The sequence below is a fragment of the Vigna unguiculata genome, chromosome 4 (assembly GCF_037176805.1).
Source record: "Vigna unguiculata cultivar grain cowpea cultivar isolate G323 ecotype 2 chromosome 4, ASM3717680v1, whole genome shotgun sequence".
NCBI classification, from domain to species: Eukaryota; Viridiplantae; Streptophyta; class Magnoliopsida; order Fabales; family Fabaceae; genus Vigna; species Vigna unguiculata.
The window spans coordinates 47,145,913-47,167,333 of NC_140795.1; the positions used below are offsets into that span (position 1 = coordinate 47,145,913).

Below are 21,421 nucleotides of genomic sequence, written 5' to 3' on the forward strand. Positions count from 1 at the left end.
TCTCTTTTTTATTCACATTTCATATTTTTATTTTTATCTTTAATTATTATTTTAAAATTAATTATTTTATAAATATTTTATTTTAATCATTTTTTAAGAAAGAAAAATTTAACCGTTATTTTAAAAAAATTTTATATAACAATAATTTTAAAAATTTATATATATATATATATATATATTAATAAACATACGACCGTTATTTTAAAAATTAATTATATAATTTTTATTAATTTTAACTCAAATCTTTATAATAATTAAAAAATACACAACAAAGTCTGTTTTGTTGACTAGTGTCACAACAAAAATATCAAACAAAACAAATAAAAAAGTGCACCGCTAAAGTTTGTCCTCAAATTTTGAAGATAAGGTTTGAAAGAACTAAGGTGACTCTGTCTTCATCATTCTTCAGTATTGCAAATGGGATAAAAATCATCCATAAAATTACAGGTAAAACCTTAAACAGTATATATATTGAAAAAAAAAATCAAATTTATTTATTTTTAACAAGAAAAATTATAAACACAGGATATTTTTATATTGTTCTAGTAACTTTATCTTTAATGTAGAAGTAGATTTGAAAGATGAACCTGTATCAATTTGATTTCTAAAAACATATTGTAAACTATAGTTTTACGTTCTTGGAAATACTCATTAAATTAGTTAATCGAGTAAAATATATTAAATGCAAATTTTAATACTGTTCAAATATTAAGCCAAAATGATATTTTAATAGTTAATAATCCAGCACCCATGTAGATAGTTTTACTATTATACATACGAAATTCATATTAAACAAAAGATATAGATTATTTAGTTTATTTGGTAGTAGGAACATAAGTCTACACACCAGTGCAAAAAGGACACTCTAAAACAGGATATTAAATCGATTATGTGAAAACCGATCTAAAAAATAATGTGGTAGCAAATTTATAAATACTAGGAAACATATAAGATCGGTTGAATTTTTAACCGATCTAATATGTGAATTTTAAATCAGTTCTTTATATAACCGATCTAATATTCACTTATTAGATCAATTAAAAATTCAACCGATCTAATACTCTTCACAAATTTAACAAAAATGCGAAAACTCTTTTAATTGTCACAACAACTTCTCTTCTTCCTTGCTATTGCTGCTCACCACCAGACCTCATCGCCGTTGCTCACCATCGTTATCGCTGTCAATGAGTCGTTGCTTCGTTCACTGAAAGCTTCTTTCTCTTCTCTCTCGCGCCTCCGCTGCTTTTCTTTTTAGTGTTCATTTTGATTTGCGAATGAAAATCTGAAATTTTGTGGAGTTGTTTTCTATTCGTGTGTAATTTGTATTGCTCATTTGTCTTTAATTGTTGTGTATACTTGTTGAATTTCAGTCATTCAAGTTGAGACAAGGAGTGTGAGTGCACGTCTGTTTTTCCTTTCTAGTTTAAAGTATTAGATCAATTGTTTTAGAACCGATATAAAATCTCTTAGACATATTGCATCACTGTATATTAGATCGGTTACGGAACCGATTTAATATGCATTCCAGAATCGATCTAATATATATATATATATATATATATGTATTTGTATATATATATGTATGTATTTATATATATATATATATATATAAATACATACATATATATATATATATATATATATATATATAAATAAATACATACATACATATATATATATATATTCGGTTATCGATTCCATGGTGGGTGTTAATGTTCCAATCTCAAGTCTAATGATAGAGTTATTGTCAATTATCATATATTTGAGGTATTGTCCTCTTTGGAACATGTGCTCCATCACAGTCCTATCCTTAAAAAGAATATTGGTGAGTGAAAGGAAGAATGGGTATTTATTAAACCGCCTTAAGCCTCAACTTCTAATCAATGTGAGACTATTGAGTATGTAGGAATAACAAACATAACTTAATACAATGTTGTAGGTGTTAAAAAAATAATTCTAAACTATATTTTAAATTAAATTTAGACATAATAAGATCAACGAGTTTGAAAGAGAAATGATTTAATTTTGAAAGGTTAATAAAGGAGAAGTGATTCGAATATAATAATATTTTTGAAAAAATTGCTAATGAATCAAGTCAAGGATGAAAATTTTGTGTTGGAATTTTTTGCCAAACAAGATTCATGCACTATAAGAAAAAACTGAACTATCCACACATAATTACCCACAGAAAAAAGATCATAAAACGTGAAATTAAAAAAAGAAAAAAAATTATATATATATATATATTATTTTTTTTTTCTTTCAAAATTTGAAGTTTATTTTTTTTAATTATATTTAATTTTTACTTTTATTAATTTTTTAACAAATTATATTAAAGTAAATTTAAATTCAAAAATATAAAAATATATAATAAAAGAATAAAGAAAATATAATTAAAATTAAATATTTAAAATTTAAAATTTAAATAAAACTAAAATAAATTCAAGTAAAATAGAAAATGATATATATATATATATATATATATATATTATTCCGGAAGTTGACTTTTGATATATATATTTTTCTACATATGGCAGTTTAAATTCTTTCACCGGACGTCGATATCTAGAAATATCTTTATTGAAAGTTAACATCTGAAAATAAATTTGGAGATACGATTTGGATAGCTTTTCTCAAATTATCAAAGGAAGTTTTTAAGATTTTAAAAATTCTTGGAGATGCAGAAAAAATCTTGGAGTTAAAAGAAAAAATTTCCTGAGATAAAAGATTGTGTGTCCTCATTTTTAAAGATAAGTTTTGAAAAAAATAAGGGAGTAGAAACAAAAGGGCCAGAGGTCCATGTTGTTTCTGTCTATACTGCAAATTGGACAAATACAGCTAAACCGTGCACATCTTTACAGAAAATCCAAATTGATTTTGAGCAAGAAAAACGATATAAACATTGTATAATTTTATATTGTTTTAATTTCTTTTATCAGAAAAATAAATATATTAAATAAGAATAATTGGGTTATCTTGATCTATGAATAAAATAATGTGTAAAAGAAAAAGGAAAAAGTAAGCAAACGTACTAATTTGTCATAAATTAATTAAATATAAATTTAGATATAACTTCTTTTGGTTAACAAAACTTAGTAGCTAATATTAGAGATTATTTTAGAGCAGGTATCAATTTATTTATAATTCAGACTATGTTAGATATCAATAATTCTAAATTTAGAAATTAATATCTACATTAGTTAACACAATGATTAATTATTTTTTATTTCTAAAACTGATTGTTATTTTAGAAATTTTATGTAGTGATCCAATATACTTGTTTTATTCAATCAATTTTTGTTTTGTTTTTTTTTTTCATATAAAAAATGTATCCCAATTTTTTAAAATTGTTTAAATTTTTTATCCAAACACAATATAAGAGTAGAATGACCAGAATCTATATTAGACTATGGAATACAAATACACAACGAAATATATATATATATATATATATATATATATATATATATATATATAATATGTTGCACAATTTTATCATTAGACTATTTTTACATAAATATCTTTTAAAATAATACAATCATACAAAAAGTTGATAATGTTATTATAAGAGTCGATGTAAACGATACAAAATCGTAATAAAAACATAAAAATGTAAGTAATGAGAATAAAGTTTAAAATCACATTTGAGGAGGTTGAAAATTTCTCTTTTTACCATTAAGTGATCCAACATTTTGTTATTTTGCTTGTTGTTGAACATTCTATAACAAAGTATATTCCTCTCAATTTCAACAACAAACTACTTATATTTTAATTGTTCGATATCCTTCTTCGTGACCTGTACAGATGAAGACGTAGAATCATTATAGGATTGTCTCCCAATTGTTTTGGTTGACTCATATATTTTAATTTTTTTTTTATTTTTTTAAAATATCTATGTGTCAATCCAGTAGTATGTATGTGTTAAAATCAATGTTTTATATTTAATTTGGTCTTTATATTTGTTATTTTTGTTCAATTTAGTCCAAATTTTGTTTAAAATTGACCAATTTTATCCCTATGAAAGATGTGACCAAATTTAATTTTTATATCAAAGTTATAATGATGTGAATTTTAATATATTATATAAAATATTTAATAAAAAATGTGAATTTTAATATAAAAATTAAATTTGGTTTCAATTTGGAGAGGAACCAAATTGGTTTATGTTAACAAAATTTGGGACTAAATTGAACAAAAATAACAAATATAGAAACTAAATTGAATATAAAACATTGACTTTAACACGTGACATGTTGTTGGGTTGACGCGTGGACATTTAAAAAAAATTTAAAAAAATACAAAGTGATACGTGACCGTCACTATTTATGATCACTAATAATTTAAATGGTGTTAAAAAAAAGGATTTAATTGAACAAAATTGATGCAAATTGAGACTTATTTAAATATAAAACCTTATTAAGACTCTGTCCACAATTTCAAAGATAAGGTTTGAAAAAAATAAAGTGCCGACAAACACATTTTCTTTTAAAAAAAATATGCAAATTTATTTTTAGTAAGAAAAATTATGAACATAGATATTTTTGTATTGTTTTAGTAATTGAAAGATGAACCTGTATCAATTTGATTTCTTAAAACATATTGTTAACTACATTTTATTTTTTTTGGAAATACTCATTAAAAATCAGTAGAAAAGATTAAAATATCTTACATGTAAAATTTTAATAATATTTAAATTAAATCAAATCAAATAAAATAAAAACTATATTTTAATGGTTAATATTGCAGCTCACATAGATAGTTTGACTATCAACCTTATCCATCCAAAGTCACACAACTAACACAAGGATCACATGCACCAATTTTATGAAAATACACTATTTAGTTTATCATTGAATAATTCACACCACGTTCATGTAAGAACCTAATATTAAAACTAATAATTTTCGAAGATAAACATAAATATGTGAAGTTAGAATCAATTACGATGTTCCAACAATTTCAAAAATAATTAAAAAATCTAGTTGAAATAAAATCTAAATTTAATAAAATTGAAAAAAATTGAAAGAAAAATTATTCAATTTTGAAATGCTTAATAAATAAGAAGACGATTCAAATATAATATTAGGTGTTAGTATTCACATTAAAACTTCACACAAAAAATTAATTAATTAGACACTAATTTAAAAATTAATTTTTTTGTAGTGAAAACTTGATAGTTAATATTCAATGACCAATTTTTATTTATAGTTAAACTCTTAAAAACTAAATTTTAAAATTAAATTTAAAAATCAATTACAAAACTTTATTCATAATAATAATAATTTTAATAATCAATAATATTTTATTTCATAAATTAATATATAAATTAGTTATTATATTAATTAATAATTTTTAATCACTTTGAAAAAACATAAATATAAAATAATTATATAAAATTTTAATAATATTCAAATACATCAAATCAAATAAAAATATCATTTTGATAAATAATATTGCGGCTCACATGGATAATTTGACCGTACCCATACCGAATGCATAAACCTAACACAGGATCACATGTGCCGAAAAGTACGAATTCATCACATGCACCAAATCTATGAAAATAGGCTATTCAATTCATCACTGAATAAATGTTCATGTCGGTAACCTAACACTAAAACTAACAACTTTTGGAGATAAAACTATAAGGTTGAAGACTTAAATAATTATTTAGTTCGATTTTTTTAATTTGGTTATATATATATATATATTAATTTAATTTTATTATTCGTTAATTTTATTTAATTTAGTATTTTTTTAATGTTGTTAAAATAATTAATGATAGTAATTATCACATGTTATTTTGTGATTTTTTTTAATTTTTTATATTTATTTTCTAATTTCTTTTTAAAAAATAGTTTTTTTTTTTATTTAAAAAAATATCCACGTCTCAAGTTCATATCATGTCACATGTTATTTTGTAATTTTTAATATTTTTTTAATTTTTTAATTTAAAAAAAAAATCCATGTGTCAAACTAATATTATGCCATATGTCAGGGTCAATTTTTATATTCAATTTAGTCATAATATTCGTTAATTTTTTTTCAATTTGGTCTTAATTTTTTTTAAAATTGAACAATTTTATCCCTTTCAAATTGAGACAAAATTTAATTTTATATATATTCTTATTAAAATTCATATTTTTATTAAATATTTTTAATTTAGAGTTAGAGTTGATTTAAAATTAAAACTAAAAATTTAAAAGTAGACAATAACACCATTAGTTTAAAATCTTAAGAGGTTAAAAATACTTAATATAGGGAATAACACCATTATTTTTAAATTTTAAGAGGTTAAAAATAAAATAAAGATTTAAAATTAAAAATAATATTATGTATTTTTAACCTCTTAAAATTTTCAATTAATGGTGTTATTGTCTACTTTGAAAATTTTAATTTTAATTTTAAACTAACTCTAACTCTAAATTAAAAATATTTAATAAAAATATGCATTTTAATAAGAATATCCATATAACATTTACATACAAATTAAATTTTGTCTCAATTTGGAGATGAACAAAAATGCTAATTTAAAAAAAAAAAAGATTAGGACCAAATTGAAAAAAAAAATAACGAATATTAGGACCAAATTGAATATAAAAAACTGACCCTAATACGTGGCATGATCTTGACTTGACACGTGAAACCTTTTTTAAATAAAAAAATTAAATTTAAAAAGTAAATGAAAAAAAAAATCACAAAATGACACGTGACATTGACATGTAGACATATTTTTTTAATAATTTTTTTTAAATTTAAATAAATGACACGTGGCAGTTACTGTTTACAATCCGTTCATTATTTTAACGGTGTTAGCAAAAAGAACTAAATTGAATAAAATTGACTAATATTATGACCAAATTGAAAAAAAAAATAAAATTGGACCACATTGAAAAAAACTAAATGAATAGTAGGACCAAATCATTATTTAAGCCTAAGGTTGAAATACTAAATCCATATTGTTGTTCAATTTTGTCAATTCAATCTTAATAATTTGCTTTTTATTCAATAAAATCTTAATTTTTGTCAATTTTTGTTTAATTTAATTCTTTTTGTTAAAGCTGTTTAAATACTTAACGGATAGTGAGCCATTTATATCACGTGTTAGTTCGTAATTTTTTATTTTTTTAATATTTTTTATTTTTCTTAATTTAAAAAAATATTTACATGTCAAGCTAAATTTTGTCACGTAACAGTAATAGTAACACGTGTCAGGGTCAATAACACATATTAGTGTTAGTATCACATGTCCGTAATAGGATTGTCTTCCAATTGCTTTGGTTGACTCATATATCCAAGCTCATACATGTTGTCTTTGATAATTCTAACAACTTTACACCAAAATTATAACTCATCATGTGTAGATACTCCTATAATAGATGTTGATTGAGATGTTTCTTCTGATTTGATTGAGATGTTTCTTCCCATGCACGAGTAAACTTTGCTTATAAACATCAAAATAAAAATAGTAATATGTTGGAACATTAACGTTCATCATGGGATAGATAACTGAGAGAAAAATTTTGATTTGGAAAAAATTAGGGGAGAGGGAAAAGATTTGTGTGGAAAAAAAAATGTAAAATAATAAAACAATAATAATAATTACATATTTGGTTACCGATTGGGTGATTGATTTTCTGTGACTAAAAATTTAGCCACTCAACAAATTTCTAGTAGTTTGTGAGGTTGGTTTTTAGTGAAAATTTAGAGTGGATGAATTATTATAAATTTGTAGTGAGCTTCTTGGATACGATTTTAGTGTAAAGCAATATATTTGTCTCTAAGATAACAAAACATAGATAACGAAGAAGAACGCATAATTGCTTTTATATGGAACTTGTACAAATTATTTGTTTTTTATTTTTATTTTTTGTTATCAATTTTGCAGGTATAAAAATCTGTAATAAGAGGGCTTTCAAAACACGTTCCTTTGCCGTAATGAAAGCTAAATGATTTTGATAGGAGATTAGCCCTTATCTATCTGAATTAATGGAGAAGAACTTGGTTTAAGAACTTTAAAGATGTCAATACAATTCAAGAAGGATAATTAGTTCAAGTTGAATAAGTTCAATATCAAAAGAATAATTAATATGAAGGAAATCAGAAGTAATGGTAAAAAATTTTACATTTTTTTTTTGGTTGAGGCAACCGAATTATTCTGTCAATATATTTGTTTTTGTTTATAAAAAAAAATCAAAGTAATACATATGTGTTTCAAACCCTAATTAAAATAGTCTATACATTAATTTTTTATCTTTTTGTTGATTATTTATTTTGAAGTGATACAATATATGCCATTATTCTATATTATGTCTATAACTAATATGTATATAACAAGTTGTCTTTTTAAAATATTCAAATTTCTAATTAAGGTATAATATTCTATTTCCTCTTTTCTTATTGAGATCCTTTTAAGATATTTTTCTTTTAATATCATAATCACTTGTTAAATATTTTTATGAAGTACAGTAAACATTCACTTAAGTTTGCACTCATTTAAGTTCGTACTCATTTAAGTTTGTATTACTTATTTAAGTTCGTATTTTGTCAAAATCCGTATTTGAAAAAGGAAAATTCTTGGATTAATAATTTTGTGAATTTATTTTTAGAAAAAAAATCATGTATAATCATTTGACTCTATATTCTGTTATATTTTGTTATATATATATATATATTATATATATATATATATATATATATATATATTATATATATATATATATATATATATATATATATATATATTATATATATAGAGAGAGAGAGATAACAAATATTTCTTGTAACATATCTTTTATATCTATCATATTCTTACAATCTTTACAAACTTTTAACACTAATAATATTTTATATTATAGACTCTTAAAATTTCATAAATCTGCATCTCAATTAAGTTTGTATCTCAATTAAGTCCGCATCAAACTCTTAAGATCAAAATACGGACTTAAACAAATATTTACTATATCTTTCATCAATTTTTTTTCTACAAAAAAAATTTCTATAAAAGGTAACCTATGTCTTATTTTCTATTATCTTAGTCCATTTTTTTTTCTTCCAATAATAGACCATGAATAATTGGTTGATAGATCACAATTTGTTTCTATATTCTTATTTTCTTTCAACCAATTTTTTTTTTTTTTATAATTAAGTAGCATATGGGAAAGCAAATTTGAAATTGCAAAAGATAAACTATAAAATTAACAAGTAATTTGAACAAAAATACAATGGTAGTAGGTATCAATAATTTTGGAAGAGAAACTATAAAGATAATTATGACATTGAGCTAAATAAAAATAAAAGGTAATTTCAATGAAAATATAGTATGACCATGTAGTTAACATAACTTATTGTTTTCATAACAACTAAAAGATAGATGTGGTTTAATAAGAATTTCAAGGGGAATACTAGTGCCTATCCATTGAGAGGTTTTAGTCAAATCAATAAGATGAGACGATGAATATTGAATCTCAAAAGAATGCAAAAAAGTAGCAAGAGTTAAATGCACCATTTGAAGACCAAAAGATATTCCAGGACACATTCTTCTACCACTTCCAAATGGCAATAACTCAAAATCATGACCTCGAAAGTCAATATTTTGGTGAGTTGTGAGAAACCTTTCTGGTTTGAACTCTAATGGATCTTCCCAAACATTGATATCAGTGTGAAGCTTCCATTGGTTTGTGATTAAACGAGTTCCCTTTTTTACGTTATAACCACTTAAAGTACAACTTTTCGTAAATTCACGAGGTGCCGAAAGAGGAGCTGGAGGATACAATCTTAGAGTTTCTTTGACTGTCGCTTGAAGATATGTTAACTTACTTATATCATCCTCACTTACACATCTCTCTTTTCCCACATGAATGTCTAGTTCAGCTTTTATCTTTTTGAACAACAAAGGATTTCTCAAAATTGAATATATTGTCCATGTAAGAATAATATTATTCGTGCCACTTCCTCCGGCAATCACTGCCTGCAAATCAAATACATACTCCAAAAGAAATATATCAATGAACAACTAAGGAAATTAAGGCTACGTTTTATAATATGATTAACTTATTAATATACAAAATAAAGTTCTTTATGGTTCCCAAATGTATGTAATATGTAATGGAAAATGATTTTTTGACTACTAAATTTTGACAACTTTCTTTTATAATTTCAGGTATCATTAAATGATTTTTCATTTTTTTTTATAATCAATATTTCAAAATCACTTACAAAATAACACCTTATATTAGAAGAGAAAGTTATCGATATTTAGTACTCAAAATATCTTTCTCCATGTAAATTAAACATATACGTACCAGCACAGTGGATTTGATCACGGTATCTGCATCAAACCCATCGAAAGTTCTTCCATCAAACAAGGAAATCATCACGTCCATGAAATCTTGAACTTCACCCAAACCCTTCTTTTCTCTATGTTCCTCTAACCACTCACCCAAAACAATATCCAAATCTTTGGAAGTTTCTCTCATTGCTTTCTCATGGCCTCCAAAATCAAACCATCTCAACCAAGGAATGGCATCTCCCACTGTGAACACACCCAACAGACGCAGGAATTCCTCCACAGCCTTCACACATCGCTGTGCCTTCTCATCGTCCACGTTTTCACCGCCAAAATATCTCTTTCCTACGACCATTCTAAGAACCATGTTGAATACCAAGTGAGAAAACCATTGCTTCAGCTCCACCGAGGCAAAGCCAGACTCACTCTTTTGGCTACACCAAACATTATACAACTGTTTGATCGAGTTCTGAACTTCTGAGACACGAACATGCTGCATTTGTTCCACTCGACGAGGGGAAAGGATCTCAAAAGTTGTAATCTTTCGTAGCTCGCGCCAATAGGGACCGTAGGGTGAAAAGGCAAAGATGGCTTGGTTGTAGCCCATGAGTTCCATGGCGACAAGCTTGGGGCGAGAGGAAACCACCGTGTCGTTTGTGGTGAAACATTCCTTTGCTATTTCCCAGTTGTTGATTACCAAAGCCTTTTTGGAACCGAGTTTGATGGTGAAGATGGGTCCATATTTTTCAGCCAAAGCACCCAACATTCTATGGGGTGTCTTTGAAGCACTCAACAACGGAAGGTGACCCAGTACTGGCCATGCTCCTGCGGCTGTGGGAGCCTCTTTGCATGGAAACAATTTGAAGTTATTGTACAGAAATAAACAGAAGAGGGTTAGAGACAGAAGTCCAATGGTAGTGGAATTCATGTAACTTAGAACAAAATCCATTTTGAGATTTTGTTAAGGTTGTGTGTCGTTGAGTGGGAATGTTTGCTTAAATAGATCATTGATTGCTACAGAGAGAAGTGAAAGGATCAGGTTGATGGCTTAACGAATGGATGTGATGAACTCAGTTAAAGAAGTGATATTTTTATAAAGAAAGAAAATGAGTTCGATTTTTTCAAAACGTGTTTGAAGAAACACTTTTCAATGTTTCTGAAGATATTTGTGTCGACTCTTCTCTGGCAAATAAATTGAACAATGAGACAAAGATTCTGTCCACAATTTCAAAGATAAGGTTTGAAAAAAATAAAGTGACTGCAAACATAATAAAGTACTCGACAAACATATTTTCTTTTAAAAAATATGCAAATTTATTTTTAGTAAGAAAAATTATGAACATAGATATTTTTGTATTGTTTTAGTAATTGAAAGATGGCCCTGTATCAATTTGATTTCTTAAAACATATTGTTAACTACATTTTATTTTTCTTGGAAATGCTCATTAAAAATCAGTAGAAAAGATTAAAATATCTTACATGTAAAATTTTAATAATATTCAAATAAATCAAATCAAATAAAAACTATATTTTAATGGTTAGTATTAGCTCACATTAGATAGTTTGACTATCAACCTTATCGATCCAAAGTCACACAACTAACACAAGGATCACATGCACCAATTTTATGAAAATAGACCATTTAGTTTATCATTGAATAATTCACACCACGTTCATGTAAGAACCTAATATTAAAACTAATAATTTTCGAAGACAAACATAAATATGAAGTTAGAATCACTTACGATGTTTCAACAATTTCAAAAATAATTAGAAAATATAGTTGAAATAAAATCTAAATTTAATAAAATTAAAAACAAATTGAAAGAAAAATTATTCAATTTTGAAATGTTAAATAAATAAGAAGACGATTCAAATATAATATTAGGTGTTAGTATTCACATTAAAATTTCACACAAAAAATTAATTTTTTTTAGTAAAAATTTTGATAATTAATATTTAATGACATTTTTATTTGATAATTAAATTCTTAATAACTAAATTTTAAAAATAAATTTAGAAACTAATTACAATTTTTTATTCACAATAATAATAATTTTAATAATCAATAATATTTTATTTCATAAATTAATATATAAATTTGTTATTATATTAATTAATAATTTTTAATCACTAAAAGTGAAAAAACATAAATATAAAATAATTATGTAAAATTTTAATAATATTCAAATACATCAAATCAAATAAAAATATCATTTTGATAAATAATATATGTGGCTCACATGGATAGTTAGACCGTACCATACCGAATTCATGCACCTAACACAGGATCACATCTGCCGAAACGAACGAATTCATCACATGTGCCGAAAAGTACGACAGGGATCACATGCACCAAATCTATGAAAATAGGCATTCAATTTATCATTGAATAAATGTTCATGTAGCCTAACCCTAAAACTAATATCTTTGGGAGATATATATAAGGTTGAAGACTTAAATAATTATTTGGTTTCGGTATTTGTTCGACTTTTTTTATTTGGTTTTATATATATATATATATATATATATATATATATATATATATATATATTAATTTAGTTTTAATATTCATCAAGTATGAATAATAATTGTTATGTATTATTTTGTAACTTTTTTTAATTTTTTTTAAAAATAATATTTTTATTTAGAAAAAATATTCTTGTGTCAAGTTCATATTATGTCACATTTCATTTTGTGATTTTTAATATATTTTTTAAAATTTTTATTTTAAATAAAATATCTATGTGTCAAGTCAATATTATACCACATATCAGAGTTAGTTTTTATATTTTTTAAAATTTTTATTTTAAATAAAATATCTACATGTCAAGTCAATATTATACCACATGTCAGAGTTAGTTTTTATATTTAATTTAATCCTAATATTCGTTATATTTAATTTGGTCATATATATATATATATATATATATATATATATATATATATATATATATATATATATATATATATCCATATACATGTACATGTGTGTATATATATATATTTGGTTTTAATATTCGTCAATTTTATTTAATTTGGTCATTTTCATTAATATTGTTAAAATAATTAATGGAGTGTAAATAGTAATTATTATGTGTCATTTTGTGATTTTTTTTTATTTTTTTTAAAATAATCTTTTTATTTAAAAAAATTTGGAATTGTCAAGCTCATATCATGTAACATGTCATTTTGTGATTTTTTAATACATTTTTTTATTTTTAATTTAAAAAAAATATCTACGTGTCACGCCAATATTTACCACATGTCAGGGTCAGTTTTTATATTCAATTTAGTCCTAATATTCGTTATTTTTTTTTTCAATTTGGACCTAATTTTTTTTTAAATTAAGCAATTTTATCACTCTTCAAATTGAGACAAAATTTAATTTTTATATAAATGTTAGACTGATATTATTATTAAAATTCATATTTTTATTAAATATTTTTAATTTAGAATTAAAGTTGGTTTAAAATTAAAACGAAAAATTTAAAAGTAGGGAATAACACCGTTAATTTAAAATCTTAAAAGGTTAAAAATACTTAATATTATTTTTAATTTTAATTCAACAACAAAAACACACTAATCATGTTCACTACAAGGCAAAAACACAGGCCACTTCAATCAACACCTTAATCCTTTTTTCTAATGAATTAATATATATTTTGATATCAGCAACCACTTCTTAGGCCATCATGCAACTCCTTCTCATTTCTTGGGAATTGAAATTGCCACCAACAGACGCTTTATTCGTGCCACTGCCAACAACATTTCCTTCAATCTTCACATTGCCACCAACCTTTTCTTCATTCTTCACATCCCCACAACATTTATTTTGAATCACAATCGTGCTTGCAGAACCCCCTTCTCTGATCCCATACTCAACAAACCAGTTGAAGTAATTGCACCCACCACACTCTTCACCTCCACTCTGTTGCAAATATACCATTCACGTCTTTATCAACAAACACAAAAAACCTTACACAAAAACCATACACAAATTACAAATTAACATTACCTTGAAGTTTGGACAGCCCCAAAATCTTTTTCCTTTGTTCTTGGCTGTTTTCGCAGTTCTCAACACAGCCTTATCACCACAATAACAACTGGCGTTACATTGATGCTTCTATACCCACGACCACTGCAAAAATTCACGCTACGCTTGTGCTTTCCTTCAACATTTGAACTTGAACAGGAACCACAATTGGCTGGATTCATGAGGGAAGATAGGAGAAGAAGAAAAGAAATTTAGGGATTCACTACCACACACTTATGTTGCCTTAAATAAAAATATTTTTGCACGCCATTCCATGTGTTATTGACATGTTTCAATAACAAAAATTTACCTCAGCAACAACAAACGGCGTTTAGCCAAACTTAACAGAAAGGGCAAATTTGAGACGTTTTAACAAAAAATGGGACCAAATTGAGACTTTTAAAAATACGGGTACCAAATTGAGATTTTGCCTCCAAAATGAGGACTAACGACATGATTAAACCTTTTATTTTAAATTAAGAAAAATTTAAAAATAAAAAATTAAACAAAAAACCACTAACTTACATGTGACATACATTGTTCATTGGTTGTGAATTATTTAAAAAATGGTAAAACAAGACCTAAATTGAACAAAATTGATGAAAATTAAAACTTTATTGAACAAAAAAAAAGATTAAATTGACAAAATCGAACAAAAATAGAGACTAAATTAGTATTTTAACCTAAATATAAATATGTTAAGACTATTACAACCACTTATAATGTTCCACCCAAAAGACAATTCAGAAACATATTTGAAACAAAATCTAAATATAAAATAAGATAAAAAATTTGAAAGAAAAATGATTTAGTTTTAAGTCGTGTCAGGGTGTGATCACATTCAGTCGAGTTGGGCTAGGACCTGTCGTGTTTGGTTGAAAACCACTCGAGTCTAGTCGAGCTCTAGTTGGGTACAAGTGAGACTTGGACATATCAGGTCAAGTTTGTCCAAATAGAATTGTGAGTTGTGGTAGGACATTAGATCGGGACCATGTCAAAATAAGTTGGATCGATTCCACATCAAGTCGAGCCTAGTCTACTTATACCTAAGTAAAGTCGAATAGACTACTAAGACTTAGGTCGATCCAAACTACGAAAATCAAAATATAAATATAAGAATGTGAAGAATCTTAAATTCTTACCTTTTACATAGAATTTGAAATTCTTTACTTAAACCAATTATTCTATTGAAATTCTAGGATTTCAATTTCTTTCAAAATTCATTACTCAAACAATATATTTTTGTCACAAAACTTGAAATATCTTATTCAAACACACTTTAAGATTTTTTTGTTACATTTAACTCACATTTATATGGATCAATAGAATATAACTTGAGAGCTTTGAGGATGACAACACAAATTTAGGAAGGATAAAACAATTTTAAATAATTAGTTCTTAAGTTAGATGAGTCCAATATTAGAGAACAGTTAAAATTAGGAGGAAAAACAAATGTATATGGGTTGAGGAACTATTTTTCTCATGGTGCCAACATGTTTCTATTTCTTTATTGTACAAGTTTCTTTTTTAAGTGGGTTGAGGCAATCCGGTTATTACTTTCAATATATTTGTTTTGGTGATAAAAATAAAAACAATGTAACACATATGTGTCACCTTAATTAAAATGGTACCAAGTCATAAGTCCTTATTTATATATGGATAGACAATTATTTATTCCTAAGAAATATAATTTGTATCATTATATATTATATCGATAACAAGCATGTGTATAACAAGTTGTCTTTTTGAAAATATTCAAATTTATAATAATTGTTTAGATTTTCATTGTATTATGTAATTTTTTGAGTTTTTTTTTAAATTATTGGAACTCTATAACTACGATATCATACTTCATTTCTTCTTTTCTTACGGATTTCTTCATAGAATCTTCTTTCAATGTCATAAACTAATTTTTTTATATATCTTCATGAAATGTCCTACATCAATTTTTTCTCTAGAAAAGAAAACCATTCGTATCTTTTATTATTTAATTCGGTTTTTCTCCATTCTAATAATTGATCATCAATCATTAGTTCATCGATATTGATAACAAGTAGTTTTTATAGTGTTATTTACTTTGAACCCAAAATTTTTAAGTCAGAAAGCTTATGAGAAAACAAAGTTGAAATTACAAAAATAAACTATAAATATAACAAATGCTTTGAAGAAAAATGGAAAATGGAAAGATAATAAGAATATATCCATTATTTCGAAATAATTTATGAGAGAAACTACATAGATAACAACTACATTGAAATAAATGAAAAGAAAGTACTTCCAACGAAAATGCGACATGACCACGTAGTTAACATATGGCCATGTAGCTAACGTAAGGACATGTTGTTTTCATAACAACTAAAAGATAGACGTGGTTTAATAAGAATCTCAATGGGAATGACTCTAATGTTAGTTGATTCAGAGGTTTCAATCATATCAATAAGATCGGGTGAACTTAAAATTTCAAAAGAATGTAAAAAAGTAGCAAGTGTGAAATGCACCATTTGAAGTCCAAAGGATATTGCAGGACATATTCTTCTACCACCTCCAAATGGTAATAACTCAAAATGATGACCCCTCATGTCAATGTCTTTATGAGTTGTTAGAAACCTTTCTGGTTTGAACTCTAATGGATCTTCCCAAACCTTGATATCTGTTTGAATCTTCCAAAGATTTGTGATTAGACGTGTTCCTTTATTTATGTTATAACCACTTAAATTACAATTCTCTATAAACTCACGAGGTGCTGAAAGAGGAGCAGGAGGATATAATCTTAGTTTCTTTGACAATCGCATGAAGATACGTTAACTTACTTATATCAGACTCGCATACACTTCTCTCTTTTCCGACATGAATATCTAATTCAGCTTTTACTTTTTCCTCTTTTCCGACATGAATATCTAATTCAGCTTTTACTTTTTCCAATACAGAAGGATTTCTCAAAATCGAAGATATTGTCCACGTAAGTACAGTATTACTTGTGTCAGTTCCTGCGATCATTGTCTGCAAATCAAATATACATTGTAAAAGAAGTATTTCAATGAACAACTAAGGAAGTTAAGATTACATATTGAAAACTTATACTACACCGAAGGGGAGTGATGTATAAAGTAGGGAAATCTGGTGTATATACGTACCAGCACAGTGGATTTGATCACAGTGTCTGCATCAACCCTATCAGTAGTTCTTCCATCAAGAAAGGAAATCATCACATCCATGAAATCTTGAAATTCATCAACCTTCTCACCCAAACTCTTCTTCTGTCTATGTTCCTCTAACTCCTGAACTAAAACACGATCCAAATCTTTGGCAGTTTCCTTCATTGCCTTCTCATGGCCTCCGAAATCGAGCCATCTCAACCAAGGAATAGCATCTCCCACTGTGAACACCCCCAACAGACGCATGAACTCCTCCACAGCCCTCACACATCTCTGTGCCTTCTCATCTTTCACGTTTTCACAGCCAAAAAATCTCTTCCCAAGGACCATTCGAAGAACCATGTTATATATTAAGTGAGAAAACCATTGCTTCAGCTCCACCAAGGCATACCCAGACTCACCCTTTTTGCTACACCAAACATTATACAACTCTATGATCGAGGTTTGAACTTCTGAGACACGTACATGCTCCAGTTGTTTCACTCGACGAGGGGAAAAGATCTCTAAAGTTGTAATCTTTCGCAGCTCGCGCCAATAGGGACCATAGGGTGCAAACCCAAACATGGCATGGTTATAGCCCATGAGTTCTATTGCGACAAGCTTGGGGCGAGAGGAAACCACCATGTCGTTTGTGGTGAAACATTCCTTTGCTATTTCCCAGTTGTTGATTACCAAAGCCTTTTTGGAACCAAGTTTGATGGTGAAGATGGGTCCATATTTTTCAGCCAAAGCACCCAGAGTTCTATGGGTTTTGTTTGAACCACTCAACAGTGGAAGATGACCAAGAATTGGCCATGCTCCTGCAACTGTGGGAGCCTCTTTACCTTGAAAAAATTTGAAGGGATTGTACAGAAATAAACAGAAGAGGATTAGAGAAAGAAATCCAATGGTAGTGGAATTCATGTAATTTAGAACGAAATCCATTTGTGCTTGAACTTTCGTTGTTGTTGTGTGTTATTGAGTGGGAGTCTTTCCTTAAATAGATCATTGATTGATACAGAGAAGTACGAGCACCAAGTTGATGGCTCGGTGATCGGTGCATTAAAAAAGGTAATAATGGACGTGATGAATTCCATTAAAAAAAAAGGAGTAATGATACAATGACACCCAATTTTTACCACTTTCTTGACCACCTGACGTGGTAGCAGCATTTGGATTTAATTTTTTTATTTTTGAACAGAAAAATGAAATTGGCATTCAGAGACAACATTTCCCTGCCAAGCGCGTGTTGTCACAGCCTTTTCCCACTCCTCACACACCACCGCTCCACCGCTTCTCCACTCTCCCCAAAACTGGCCACTGACACTGAACACTGAAAGGAGAGGCCAGTCCCCTTCCCCGCACCACACACACAGTTCTGCTCCACACTCCCAAATCCCTTACCGCTCCACAAATCCCCTCCCGCACCCTATCCCCTTCCGGCGTCATTGTTCTCACCCCAAAACCCCTGTGCGCGCGAAACCCTAACCCAAGAAACCGCAGCTTTCTTCTTCGTTTGTGAATCCCCGAATCCCTCTCCACACTCCCAAATCCCCAATTTCATAACCTAACCTAAATTTTGCCCCAATTTCAACAATCACCATCGGTGAGGCTCACTTGCACACTCCATTGACGTTCACTATTCACGACCACCTGCCCCCACTGGTTATCCTCACCTGCCATTTTCTTATTCACGCACTCGTGTTCATCAACATTGGCGGACCTTTTTGTAATTTAGCATGCGACCCAGTGAAATATAAGCTGTAACCCAGGATAGACTTTTTGGACAAATAACTTGCAGGATTTTTTTAATAAAATAATAATCCCAGGCCATTGGTGGACCCCAGTTTGTTTCCCCCTTTGATGGCAAATAATATTTAATTTCTTTTACTCAGTGCATATTTTTTAAGTGGGTGAAAACATTGGTGGACCGTTTTGGAATTTATCATGCAACCCAGTGAAATATAAGCTGTAACCCAGGATAGACTTTTTGTACAAATTACTTGTAGGATTTTTCTAATAAAATAGTAATGTCAGGGCATTGGTGGACCCCAGTTTGTTTCCCCCTTTGATAGCAGACAATATTTAATTTCTTTTACTCAGTGCAAATGTTATAAGTGAACCCCAAACATTGTTGGACCTTTTTGGAATTTATCATGCGACCCAGTGAAATCTAAGCTGTAACCCAGGATAAACTTTTTGGACAAATTACTTGTAGGGTATTTTTAATAAAATAATAATCCCAGGCATTGGTGGACCCCAGTTTTTTTCCCCCTTTGATGGCAGACAATATTTTATTTCTTTTACTCAGTGTAAATGTTATAAGTGAACCCCAAACATTGCTGGACCTTTTCGGAATTTATCATGCGACCCAGTGAAATCTAAGCTGTAACCCAGGATAGACTTTTTGGACAAATTACTTGTAGGGTATTTTTAATAAAATAATAATCCCAGGGCATTGGTGGACCCCAGTTTCTTTTCCCCTTTGATGGCAGACAATATTTTATTTCTTTTACTCAGTGCATATGTTATAAGTGAACCCCAAACATTGGTGGACCTTTTTGGAATTTATCATGCGACCCAGTCAAATATAAACTGTAACCAAGGATAGACTTTTTGGACAAATTACTTGTAGGGTTCTTTTAATAAAATAATAATCCCAGGGCATTGGTGGACCCCAGTTTCTTTTCCCCTTTGATGGCAGACAATATTTAATTTCTTTTACTCATTGCATATGTTATAAGTGAACCCCAAACATTGATGGACCTTTTTGGAATTTATCATGCCACCCAGTGAAATATAAGTTGTAACCCAGGATAGACTTTTTGGACAAATTACTTGTAGGGTTCTTTTAATAAAATAATAATCCCAGGGCATTGGTTGACCCCAGTTTGTTTCCCCCTTTGATGGCAGACAATATTTAATTTCTTTTACTCATTGCATATGTTATAACTGAACCCCAAACATTGGTGGACCTTTTTGGAATTTATCATGCCACCCAGTGAAATATAAGTTGTAACCCATGATAGACTTTTCGGACACACACATTGTAACAGATTAATATAGTTTGAGTGGAGCAGCATTTGTCACACAATTGTATACTGAAATGAACACAAACAAATGAATTTGTCATTCAGTACGACCCTGTCATTACCAATAACAAAAAATATAATTTTGTAAACAACATTCTTCATATATAAGGTCATAAAAAACTTGTAATTCAAAATATTGGACACAATAATAATTCCAAACTAAATTCTCTCGGGAAGATGGCAGGTGAGCCTCACCGGTGGGAGCAGCGGTGGTGACCGTTGAAATTGGGGCAAAATTTAGGTTAGGTTATGAAATTGGGGATTTGGGATTGTGGACAGGGATTCGGGGATTGACAAACGAAGAAGAAAGCTGCGGTTTCTCGGGTTAGGGTTTCTCGCACACAGGGGTTTTGTGGTGAGAACAATGACGCCGGAAGGGGTTCGGGTGCGGGAGGGGATTTGTGGAGCGGTAAGGGATTTGAAGTCGTGGAGCAGAACTGTGTGTGGTGCGGGAAGGGTTCCAGAGGTGTGTGGGTGTGCGAGACGATGGTTGTGGGGCGCCGACTTCGTGTCTGTGTGGTGCGGAACTGGGAGCTTTCGACGAACTGGGGAAAGGAACTGCGAAATTTGGGGAGAGTGGAGAAGCGGTGGAGCGCGGTGGAGAGTTTTCAAAAACCAAAAAATGTTAACGTTTGCGCTGGAGTGAGGAGTGGGAGAAGGCTGTGACAACACGCGCTTGTGCGGGAAATGTTGTCTCTGAATGCCAATTTCATTTTTCTGTTCAAAAATAAAAAAATAAAACCCAAATGCTGCTGCCACGTCAGGTGGTCATGAAAGTGGTAAAAATGGGGTGTCAATGTATCATTACTCTAAAAGAAATGGACGTGATGAATTCCATTAAAAAAAAGCATAAAACATGGCTTAAAAGAAA

The 21,421-nt window shown here is 28.4% G+C and overlaps 1 protein-coding gene and 1 pseudogene across 2 annotated transcripts; both read right to left on the minus strand.

Annotated features, from left to right (window-relative positions):
* Positions 1-9,208: 9,208 nt before the first annotated feature.
* On the minus strand, positions 9,209-11,339 carry LOC114181604 (cytochrome P450 82A4-like). The gene is made up of 2 exons (XM_028068106.2): positions 10,305-11,339; positions 9,209-9,970 (listed from the first exon to the last, which is right to left on the minus strand). The coding sequence occupies exons 1-2, from the start codon at positions 11,235-11,237 to the stop codon at positions 9,335-9,337; spliced, it is 1,569 nt and encodes a 522-aa protein (XP_027923907.1). The 5' UTR covers positions 11,238-11,339; the 3' UTR covers positions 9,209-9,334.
* A 5,183-nt stretch (positions 11,340-16,522) lies between these two features.
* LOC114181703 (cytochrome P450 82A4-like) lies at positions 16,523-18,422 on the minus strand (annotated as a pseudogene). Its single transcript, XR_014994344.1, has 2 exons — positions 17,459-18,422; positions 16,523-17,324 (listed from the first exon to the last, which is right to left on the minus strand). The product of XR_014994344.1 is annotated as a cytochrome P450 82A4-like (transcript).
* Positions 18,423-21,421: the final 2,999 nt, after the last annotated feature.

Bases quoted from the DNA above. Each gene is read 5' to 3' on its own strand.
- LOC114181604 (XM_028068106.2), bottom strand. From the start codon at position 11,237: ATGGATTTTGTTCTAAGTTACATGAATTCCACTACCATTGGACTTCTG. The intron at 9,971-10,304 runs GTACGTATATGT...TTTGATTTGCAG, and splicing joins TGATCAAATCCACTGTGCTG to GCAGTGATTGCCGGAGGAAG.